The following is a 12,545-nucleotide window of genomic DNA, read 5'->3' on the forward strand; positions in this document are numbered from 1 at the left end:
TAAACATATTAAACCTATGTTGCCACTTTGACATAATAATAAAAATTACAAAAAAATTAAAGTACAAGAGCAATCCAAACATTGTATGAACGATACGCACACAATGTTGAAAAACTGTTTTTTTTTTCTCTTTACACATATGGATGGAGCTGCTAGCAGTCATGTCAGTGGCAACCTTTACGAAAAAACAAAAATGGACATAGTTGCTAAATTGTATAGTTTCAGCCACCTGAAAGACAGTTGCTGGGTAAACCCCCAAACTACAAAAACAATTTGGAATTTATTTCCCACCTGACATAAAAAATATACTAAATCATGAAGGCTTATCCTTGGAAAAACAAAAATACACCAGGGTCCTCCATCATTTCCAAAATGCTGAGGCCAAATCTCGGAGAGCAGTAGCTAAATCCTAATGCACGCCAAAGAACTTTATTTGGAAAAACTCATACCACACGTCCAACTGTCTATGGACCATCAAGAAAATGGTTGTTCATTTCAGTGTAGTATTTTTGTGTAAATGAAGACACCTCCATTTTTAGCTCTTTCAGTTGCTCAATAAACTGATGTCTTTCTTGCTTTAGCTGACTTTTCTCAGATTGTAACCTTGTTATTTGGGTTTTAAAAGAGACTTGGCTTTAGCTACTGTGGCCTACATGACTGGGAGAATTGCCCCACCTTGCAGAGTCAACTTTGTGTCTTGGTGCAATTTTGGGGTACCAAGAGTTCCTTTGCTTACTACTATTACCATCAAAACAATATCATGCAATGTGCCCCAACTTTTTACAAGCAAAACATCTCAGAACTGGCTTCCCTGAATAAGCCCTTCTTTGAGCACATGACGATTGAGACACATTACAATGGTTGGAATCCCGAGACCTCACACTCTCATTGTCTGAGGAACATTCACCCACAACAGACTCAACTGATGTGCCCACTGTCACTGCATTACTATTTTCCAATGCTCGGTCAGACCCATTCTCTATTTCTAAGCCCGAGTCAGTCTGAACAGCTGCTACAAAACCATTCTCTAAACATCCATCATAGACCTTACTTGCAGCAACAACACCACTCTGCTTCTTTAGAGACATTATCTCTGCTAAACTTTGAGTATAGCCAACCTTTGCACGATTGGAGCATATCTCCCGTATAGCACACTGGGCATTCTCCAAGCATTCTTTAACAAACGTAATCTCATTGAGTAATTTTGTATTTTCATTAGTAATATGTTTACTGTCTGCATTAAATACAGCAGCCTGCTGGACAAGAAATTTCACGTTTTCAATATCAGCTTTTAAAAACTCCACCTCATCTTCCAATTTTTGCTTCTGCTGAAAAACAGATTTTGTATTGCTCTGCTATCCAGCCAGCAGCAGAAAGTAGTACATACTTCACCTTATGTGTATTTAACTTTTTGCCACAAATTTTTTCATCCACCCATTTTTGTGCCTGCCACAACGAATCAGCAGATCCTTGTATAGCTTGAACAATAACCTCAGTGTCCTTTACTTGTGCCACCTTTTTCAAAATTCCCTCCATTATTATAAACACAAGTATACTCACTCAGCACAAAGACACCAAAGCAAGAATAATGTCACCAAACACTGCTGCTTGTTGCAGAATACCCTTTAACACCTAGATACAAAAAAAAGAAAAAAAATACTCATACTCTCAACAAAAGTAATTATCCATAAAACAATTCAAAAGCAAAAACACCCATCTGTTAATAAGGAACAAGGCATACTCACCAACTGCTTGGGCTCCTAGGCTTATGATCTTCTCCAGGTCCTGGGATTCAGAATGTCCTTCTTGGGTCATCACGGTCTTCTGTCACCTCATAGGGTCATTGGATTCTCATAGGATTCTTCTGGTCCAAAGCACAGTCCTTTGTTCAATTTTCCAACCTCCATATATTAATTCTGTGGTTCAATTTGTGAATCAGACCCCTTAAGTCACCACCAGACTTTTAAGTCACAGCACAGCTTCTGGATCCACCTCACAGGACCACCAAGGACCACTTGGTGTCCACTTGGTGTCACAGGACCACTTGGTGTCACCACCAAGTTCTGTTACTGAACCTAAAAATGCTCTTCTGGTCACTTGGACGGCACCAGTCTGTTGTCTTATATTAATTGAAGGATGACATGTGTATTTATAAATGTTTTTTCCCACAGCAACTAGTCCAACAGTTCTTTTCCAGAGAGATGCATTTAATAAGCTCAGTGACAATCCATAAAACAGAGGTACAGACAAGGAAGATGACAGGGAACCCAGAATACTCATGCAATCATCAGAAACCCTCAGAGGACTCACTTTCTCCTGTGTCATTTTACTGAATTGGGAGAATGTGTATTAGGGAAGGTTCTTTTGGTTAAATTGTCAAGCACTCTGATTAGCCACTTTTAGTAGCCCCTTTGATCTTCTGGATGACGGGTAATGCCTTTTGGGCTTGGACAGATGCAGTCAAATTCTAATCAAAGTTGTGTAGATATTTCCTATACTGCATTCTTTTACCATTAGATAAACAAGAATACTATTTACCATACGTAATACCTCTTTTCATGTTTTTAGATAGTAGATTCTGGCCAAGTCCCTTCAAGTCTGACTGAGCAATCTGCATTTTATCACCCTTGTAAGTTTGAAAATTACCTCCTTTGAAATGTAACAAGTTGGCCCCCAAGTGCCAAGGTGATCTTGCATAAAATTAGCATAGCAAAGAGTCCTTGGCTATGCTTTTGTTGTGTAAAATAGATCTAGCCCAGTCCTATGCTGGCCTGTTCAATAACCTGAGAATACAAATTACAATATCATACAAAATCCAATAGAACACCTCTGGGATATCATGTATCAGACACCATCAGAGTCTATCAGACACCCTGGTCCAGATCTGGGAGGAAATACCACAGGACACCATCCATTGTCTCATTAGGAGCATGCCCCAATGTTGTCAGGCATGCATACAAGCATGTGGGGGCCAAACTACTGAGTAACATTTTGAGCTGCTGCAATGAAATTTCAGCAAAATGGACTACCCTTCTGTATAATTTTTTCACATTCATTTTCGGGGTGTCTGAATTCCTCTGTAGGTTGATAATTTTCATTTCCATCAAATGATGGGCCATCCTTACATTCCTAACACATTACCCAGTCCATATCAGTATAGATATCCAGCATGATATTTTTCCCTACTGAGATCTGATGTGTTTTCAAAGCGTCCCTTTAATTTTTCTGAGTAGTATATAATGAGCATTACGTTTTTTCCTGCCAGAAAGCTCCTCTCAAAAACATGATTCTGAAGGGTTTCTTTTACTGCCTCTAAATGCTCCTCAGAAAATATACCTGTGAACTCTATAATGTGCATAGACACAAGTTAAAATAGAGTTGCTTCTAGAGGCTGAAGAAAAAAAACCACAACAGGGTTTATTTACTAAAGCTGGAGTACGCAAAATCAGGCTTATTTCTGCATAGAAACCAACAAAATTCCAGGTTATATTGCCAAAGTTTCATTGAACAAGCTGAGGTTAGAAGCTGATTGGTTTCTATGCAGAAGTGAGGCTGCTTTTGCACTCTCCAGCTTTAGTAAATAAACCCAAAACTGTCTGTATAAGCAGTATTTTCTATGCCTGGTGTGCATGGAAACTTTTTGTGCTTGTTCCTTTGGGTATTGTCACATGAACTGTCGTGATCGACTGTTGAAAGCTGTGTACTAATGATCAGATTATCGTAAAATCCCTCCGAAAGCGATTTTTGTCATTCGATTTTCTGATTGTGTGTATGGGGCATTAGGGTGATCCAGAGGCGTCCCTAGGGTTGGTGTCACCTAGTGCGGTAACACTTGGTTACACCCCCTCCGACGATCCCCGCAGGATGGATCGGATCTGCAGATTGAGCATAATGGATCAGACTCCGATCCATTATGCTCAATCCGCATATCCGATCCATACTGCAGGGATCATCGGCTTTCTTTACAACTTACCTTTTCTTGGAGCGAGTCTGGTGTCACCCCGTATAGGTTGCATGCCAACGATCCTGCAGGGATCCATCCTGCAGGGATCGTCGGCTTGCTTTACAACTTACCTTTTTGTGGAGCAGGTCCGGTGTCACCCCGTGCAGTCGGTGTCACCCGGTGCGGACCGCACCCCCCACACCTGCCTTGGGACGCCACTGAGGTGATCTAATGCTAATGGTGTAGCAAAACAAACAAACATACTTGCACTGGTGAGCGAGCATTGCTTGTTTAGTTTATGCTCCTACAGTAACAAGAGATCTATCCCTTCACTATGCCTGACCACACAACGCACATTAAGTTCTGGGTTATTCACTTAATAGACTACATAACTTAACTTAGCATATCTTCCAGAGAATACATACTTCATGAGGCAAACATTAAAAATTCAGTAAAACACGGTGGGCTGTTTTATACACTCTCAGGGCTTTTCAAAACCCAAAGCCAAATTAATACAAGGGACTACAGGCCTCTTTTTACCCATTACCAGTGAACTCCAATGCTTGTTATCACTGCAAATAATATATGCTAAAAACGTAGAAGTAGAAACTCTTATTAAACATGTATGAAGCATTACTTAGAATTTTATCTTAGTAATAAGACTTTATTAGTCAGATGTGCCATGAGCTATAGTAAAATGTTTACTGTCACAAGGCCAAAGACAACAGCCATAAAACAAGCAATGAATGTGGTATTATTTTAAAGACAAGGAAAGATGTGATAAGCGAACTGTAATGTTTTCAAAGTGAAATGAAAATTACATCCACATTTAATGTGATTAAAGAAAACAGTTTTCTTCCTCAGTTTTTTAAGGGCCCATTAGTTAGTCCTTTACAGAAACAGAAGTCTGGACAATACGTCATCCTACAGCATGGCTATCTTCACAGAAACGATACTCTGGGCAAAGCATACACTTCCATTGTTCCAGCAATGGCAATTTCACATTTTCTTTTTCAAATGTTTGTGCCAGCTATGTCATAGAAGAAGGTGATGGGCAAACAAGGCCTGCTAAAAATACACTCCAGAATATTCTAGACCTGTGTCAATGGACTTTTACTAGCATCAGATGGGTTTTGACTACCCGTACAAATCTGTAGGAATGCAAAACCCTCTTTAATCAAGTAAAATGCAGGTCAGGAGAAGGTCATCTACAGATCAAATGCACCTTTAAGTAAATTCTGAATAAAGCTAGGAGCATCTCAAACCAATGTCAAGCTGATGCCATCAACACAAGCCAAAGCTCTTCAACACAGGCCCTTAGGAAGTTTATAGTCAATGTACTGTGCATCCCTCTCTGCTAAAAAAAAAAAAAAAAAAAAGCCTGGAGTAATGCTTACATGGATTAAGTGTCTGCATCTGCAGAAGTTCTGTGTAGCCAAAGATCCCCATGCTTCCACTAGTAACCAGTCAGATAGCATGTTTCATTTTCCTAGTGTAGATTCCACGAAGACAGTTAAAATCAGGTTGAATCCTAGAGGCATCAGTCTTTATTCTATTAAAGTACACATAATATTAAAATTCTCACTTCATAACCACATTTCAGCTTTATTGAATCAAATTGTCAATTAATCTATGCATGAGTCCGCTCTCCAAAGTACCTAAAAAATGTTCCATATTCCTGCAGTGCAACCAGGTGCCTAGGAGCTCACTACCATTCCATGCTACATATGAATCCAAAGGATTGGGCCACACACCAATGATGATTTTAATGAGCATTCAGATGGAACGTACAGCACACACTGAAAAACCTCCAACCTGAGGCCATCAGAGTGTGCTGTACGCACCATCTGCACACTCATTAAAATTGACTGAACTCTCTACATGTTATTGGTGTGTGGCCCAATTATTTAAAATCAAAACAATTTATTAATATTTTTAATAAAAAATAAACTTTTTTCTGCCATGAACAAAAGACTTCTAATTCCCCAGCTGTGGATCATATGATACCCAAGCATTAGAAGCAGAGCCTGCAAAAATACGGCTTTCCCCATGTGCAAAAATAACTACAAAACTAAGCCATAAATACATGGTTATGAATCATTAACACACACTGATAAGTAGATTTACATAAGCTGTTCTCTTTCACATGTATACCTAAAAAGCATTTAAAAGACTATAGGTGTCCTTTAAATTGGTCTTTCCTTGTTTCAAGCTGCAGTACAATTACTAAATCATAGAAGATAAAAAATTATTCTTCTGAATATTGGTTTAGCAGACAAAATTTCTACCTTATACATTTAGGAGAAATACACAATTCAATTATTCGATTCACTATTTATTTCTCCTAAAAATCAAACTCTATTTTTAGCACAGCTACCTGTGCTATAAATAGTTATAGCTTGGCAAACTAATGTAGTTCCTGCATTAACTGGAAAAAAAAAAATGTCATTACTATATGAAAGATTGATTGAAAATAGGATTTTGGCTTGGTTGGCACAACATAATGTTTGTGCTCCTTGGTGCCCCGTATACTAAAGTACTGACCTAGCCTTAAGCATCACACTACTGGCATGAGCTTTCACAGTAAACTGAAGAAAAGCTATAGCATCAATGCTGTATATTTTTTATGCTTTCAAATTTTGGAGTAGTATTTAGCCTGTCGGTCCAGTATGGTGGGTTAGGTCACCCTCTGGGTTATTACATACATTAAGCACTATATGAAGGAGATCCCTCTGATTGTCTTTTTTGGTTTTGTTCCCTTTCTAAATTAAGTTTTGTTTCTTCTTTTACAAATCAAAATCTAGAAGGAAGACTGGGGTTCCAACATAACAGCACCAGAAGTTATATGTTGACCTAAAATCTAAAGATTACTCTCAACACTGAGAGGTAAATAAAACCAATAAAATGAGTTTGCATGCTCACTTTCTTTCTAAGGCTGACACGGTTTCATAAAGCAGACATCCCTAGGTTCCTGATAACTAGTTCAATTAATCTTCAGAGCATTCAGAGATCCCCAAAACCCTGGCACTTTATTCGTCAATTAACAACCACACAGTTTGCTGGTTTAAAACTAGTTCATCTCCTACCACCTCTTCATACTGGTTGCCAAATACAATTAGCAACCTCACTGTCAGGAAGTATAAAGAAATGTGCTACGTTAGTTTGAGTATTTGTTAACAGGTCTCTGGAGTTTTGGGGATCTCTAGGTAATCTGAAGGTAGATTGGAGCAGAAAGTACTCAAATCCCCTTTTCACTGGCATGAAAGTACCGTATTTTCCGGCGTATAAGACGACTTTTTACCCCTTGAAAATCTTCTCAAAAGTCGGGGGTCGTCTTATACGCCGGTAACGGCATGCTGACACTTTTTAGGGGGGCGGCGCGGTGCCGCCGCCCCCCCCTTCCAACAGAAGGGACACTAAGTACAGGGGTGGGCAGGGGCTGCTGTCTCTTACCTGGCTCCGGTCCCACGACGATCCGGTCCAGGAAGCGCGGCTGCTCCTTCCTTCGGTTCGTCCACTGGATGTTCGCACTGCTGCTCGGCTCCGCCTCCTCACCGGTGATTGGCCGCCAGAACTGTAGCTCAGGAAAGGCACACAGGCGGCCAATCACCGGCGAGGAGGCGGAGCTGAGCGGCCCCGCGAAAATCGAGTGGAGATGCAGGTAAGGTGCCGTGCTTAGGTGCTGCTGCAACCACATATGCTGGCTGCAGCAGCACCGTACTGGAACAGGGGTAAGCAAGTCTCAGTGGGAGGAATAGTGCCCCATCATTGGTGTCACTGATACCAATGATGGGGCATTATTCCTCCCACTGACACCAACGATGGGGCACTTTTCCTCCCCCCCACTGACACCAACGATGGGGCACTATTCCCCCCCCCCACTGACACCAACGATGGGGCACTATTCCTCCCCCCCCACTGACACCAACGATTGGGCACTATTCCTCCCCCCCCACTGACACCAATGATGGGGCACTATTCCACCCCCCACTGACACCAATGATGGGATACTATTCTTCCCCCCCACTGACACCAACGATGGGGCACTATTCCCCCCCCCCACTGACACCAATGATGGGATACTATTCCTCCCACTGACACCAAAGATGGGGCACTATTCCACTGACACCAATGATGGGGTGCTATTCCCCCCAATGATACTAATGATGGGGCACTATTCCTGCCACTGACACCAATAATGGGGCACTATTCCTCCCACTGATACCAATGATGGGGCACTATTCCTCCCACTAATACCAATGATGGGGCACTATTCCTCCCACTGACACCAATGATGGGGCACGATTCTTCCCACTGGTGTGCACTGGAAGACGGGTATACGGCGAGTATAGCCCAAACACTACATTTTAAACAGGAAAAGTAGGGGGTCGTCTTATACGCCCAGTCATCTTATACGCCGGAAAATACGGTACTTAAAACATGTTAGTGGGCTGCTAAGACGAACCCAATACATTGTGATCTTTTACTGAATTACTAGAATAATGTTGCATGTCAATAAATAGATTCAATGTAGGCGTAGCATGACACACAAAAGACATGCCCTAACAATCTACTGTTTTTTAAATAATTTGTCCTTTAGTGGCCACAAGCTGTTCAGAACACTAGCTAGTCACATTCAATAGGACTACTTCTTATGTATTATTGAAGATGTTTTGTCACTTATTCAAATGGCTTTCTCAGGGTAAATGAGTATCAGAAACATAACACAGCATGTGTAATCCTATAATATAATATAGGATAATACAAGGGGCGGACTGACAACTCATGGGGCCCCCGGGCAATAGGGGATCATGGGGCCCCTGTGTCCTTGCCCAAACTCAAAAAAGCCAATGAAAAAGGTTCCAGGGGCATCTCATGGGGCCCCCTACTGACCTCGGGTAGTGCCCGAGTTTCCAAATGGTCAGTCCGCCCCAGGATAATACTATTTGTTTGATTGTATCAAATATTTGAGTGCCCCAGCATCTTCCAGCAAACTGGCACAATATCAGAACCATGGTAAACAATTTATGACACTTTGTCACATTACTTTCAAATATAAACAAAACGCATGTGTTTACAAAAAAAAGCCCTTATGGTCTAATACTTAAGGCAGCAACATTAAAGGGGGCAGACCCACGCCTCAACATATACAAACTGTCATATTTGTTCTTAATTTATTCCCTTGTTCTGATCACCTCTGGACATTTGTGGCTTAATGTAGAGCTATGTCCTCTGGCTAAAAAAATGTGCTTACAGTTACACATTGTGAGGTCCCACAAATACCTGTTGATCTTGCCAATGAAGTCCAACTAATGCAGCTTCCTGTGATTGTGTGGCAATGATGTTGCACTGCTTCTGAGATCAGAGCACTATTGTCACCCTTGTGTAAGTTGTGCCTACTTTCACTACAATGGGCTAAAATAAATTTGCAATGGAAATGGTCACTGCTGATTTACAAGTCTGAGCTTGTGCTTCACATAATACCTTGATTTAGTACTTGTTTAGACTGTCATTCAGCAGCATGTATTTGTACATTAGGTCAGCATGTGAACTGTAGAGGACAGGGGTTGCAGGAGAAAGGAGTCAGAAGACTCACTATAGTTCAAGAAACAAATACATTTCTAACTTCTCTCATCTATTGCTCTGCACAGTTAAAGGAAGCTGTATTATAAAGCAGATAGCATGGTGTCCCCATGTTGTCCAGCATGTACCGTGCCACTAAAGCATCATGTTTTACTAAAATAATCAACAACAAAAAGGCAGAGCTAGTACAAAAGGTCACCATCATTTGGGCAACATGATGTCTAAATACAGGCCTGCACATTAAAGACTGAATATTTTTATGGAACAGGTGCTGCATTAGAAAACATTTAGTGACAGATCTATAAAAATAAGATTTAGACTACAGCAGGAGTTTCCTTTACAAGACAGCTTGATTGGCATGTTTTTGTGAAGTCTAAAATTATTTTGGGAGTTAGATTTAAAGCCAGAGTTGGTTAAAGTGTGAATTTTAATTGGAATGCTAAATCTTGCTTTTCTTTCCTTTTGATCACATTGTTTCCTATAATGACCGAAAAATATTTGTCATATATCTGTAATCTGGTAATGACAGGAATTATGGCTACTGTAAAGTTAGTTTGTGTCAGGTATACATACCAAATTACTCAGTTTGTATTCAGCTTCCCATTGGTTGTTCTAGTTGACAAACTTGTATCTCCACAACTGCATCTTATTTGACTATTCAAGCATGTTTCTAATTTAAAATGTATTTTGTGAAGGTCTGCTCTGATAGTAAAACAAAATGCATTTAAGAGTCTGTATTAGTGGGCTTTTGTTTGCTTCTCCATAAAACTCAATGAGAATGCAAAAGAAGTTTGAAGCTGCTTAGATGTCTGTCAAATGAAGATCAGAAAGAGGTCTCCTGCAAGCCAATGCACTTGTCAGTAAATTCTGAATGAAGAAGCCTCTCAAACTGCTATTGAATACAAATGGAATGCACCAGCAAGTAAGTTACTTTATTCCATTGACCCAAGCCCAAATCCCCCTGAAACAGGCCTAATAATGGCAATGTACCTAAGGCCCTAGTTACAGGATAAGGGAGGTAACCCCCTCCCTGTTGTAGTTTCTTCACACCCCATCCTTCAAGGAAGACTTTCATACACCCTTTGTTCTCTGTAAGGTCAGAAAAGGGGAATAATTGGAGCAGTTGTGTAATAACGTGATATAAAGAGATACACAATAAAAAATTACAAAAAAGGACAATGTAGTGTCAGATGCAGTTGAAAAAAGAAACTCATCCCTTGGTTTAAGAAAAGGTGTTAATTCTGAAATGGAAAATTCCTTTATCCTTTGCCATGTATCCTGTCTTAAATATAGCTTGAGCCTCACCATCTTTTTAATATGCTGTTTATCTAATATCAGTGGATCTAGTGATCTAGTAAAACAGCCAAGTGGCACACACAACTGAGCAAATACATCAAACATCGTGGCTAATAATGGCCATAACCGCATAAATACCATAAAAAATGTAAACTCTAAGTTACTGGGTCACAATACTCTATGCCACTTATAGTGCTGCACAAGGTGCTCTAGTAGATCCAATGTCTCGCAGAAATATAAAGATGCAGGATGTCTTATGCTTAATCCAGAAAGCATAGAAGTATGAAGGGATGAGAGATGCCTCACACCACTAACACAACAGGTAAAGATAAATGTGAATGGCCTCAGCCTTGAGCTCCTCCTGAGCCCTGTCTCTGATGTATTTCAACCTGCCCATTAGGGCTTAATCATGGGCGATGATGGGCGATGATGGGCGAAATGCATCAGCTATGGGGCTCAAGGCTAAGGCTGTTCACATTTCTCTTTACCTGCTGTGCTAGTGGTGTGCGGCATCTCTCATCCCCTCCCTCTAACAAGTTATTGGGGTTGATTTACTCAAGGAAAATATACTGTTTACATTGCAAGAGAATGCATCCTTAAGCTTAGTGAATGAGGTGAAGCTTGGCTGACTTCCATCATCCAATTGTGTGAATGCAAAAATAGAGTTTTTTTTAACATTTCCTTATATGTGATTAGGTATGATTTGCAAGGTGAATTTTCACCACATTCTCTAACCTTAGGGAAAATTCCCTTACAAAGCGTACAGCCTACTTGCCTAATGAATCAACCCCATCATCTCTCTTTAAAAGACCTGTTGTTTTCTATGCACCTAAAAAGAAAAACAAAGTCTTGTTTTCAGCGTTGATTGTTCGTTTTCACATATCAAAAACAACCCTTTAGGAATAGTAGACAAGTAGTTACTTACCCGCCAGATGTTTGTATTTCATAAAGTTTGGATGCATCCAGTGAACCACCACCAACTATTCGAGCCTTTTGTAGAGAAAAGAAAAATAGAGATAATATTTTCTTATAAATGAAGTGCTTGTTCAATGACTTAAGACTAACCATACGCAGAACACCTAACATGAAATTATGTTAAGCAGGCTCAGCTCCAGGCCACAACATGTATTATATGTTACACATCTTTTAATATGCTTTAAAAGTTGGTGAACTTTCAGTGGAGTATGTAGCTATTACCAATGCAACAAACAGCACACACATAGAAAGGACACATGGATACAAAAACGTGTCACAAGTTTGAATAAGTAATCCTCCAAGCCATTTAACCCAGATATAATCATGAGCAAAATAGAGGGCTGACTCAGCACTTTTTGAGCATTAGGAGAATCCTGTTTAACAATGCACATTCGGTGTTCTTAGGAGGCAACAAAAGAATGGATAACCAGAAGGAGCACATGCAATATTCCACAAGTAAAATGAAGGAACCAAACAGATCAAGTCACAAACAAACATTAACAAGACATGATCCCTTAGGAAAGAGGTGATTTTAAACCTTTTCATCCATAGCTTTGCTATCTGAAAGAGAACCAGGAAGAAGGAGGATAGATGTTAGATACAAGATTGTCCAAGCAGCTCACTTGAAGCTTCACACATTGATGAGCATGAATGTACCTTTATATAGTGCACATCAGAACATTGTATACAGTGGTGAAAACTACAAGATTTATATGCTTTAATGTGGTGGAGGTGTAGGGCATCAAAT

At 40.2% G+C, this 12,545-nt stretch overlaps 1 protein-coding gene across 1 annotated transcript in view; it reads right to left on the minus strand.

Moving 5' to 3' along the window:
- Positions 1-12,545, minus strand: part of LOC149451491 (protein unc-13 homolog C-like) — a gene marked incomplete at its 3' end in the record, with an annotated part of 532,349 nt that overhangs the window by 327,907 nt on the left and 191,897 nt on the right. The window contains exons 3-4 of the mRNA XM_089690607.1: positions 12,336-12,358; positions 11,748-11,812 (exon numbers count right to left, since the gene is read on the minus strand). Coding sequence (XP_089546733.1) covers positions 11,748-11,812; positions 12,336-12,358 — 88 coding nt within the window. The remainder of the gene's footprint in view (positions 1-11,747; positions 11,813-12,335; positions 12,359-12,545) is intronic.

Source organism: Staurois parvus, unplaced genomic scaffold (genome assembly GCF_062004578.1).
Source record: "Staurois parvus isolate SC_StPar_1 unplaced genomic scaffold, SC_StPar_1.0 ptg000536l, whole genome shotgun sequence".
In the NCBI taxonomy this organism is placed as follows: domain Eukaryota; kingdom Metazoa; phylum Chordata; class Amphibia; order Anura; family Ranidae; genus Staurois; species Staurois parvus.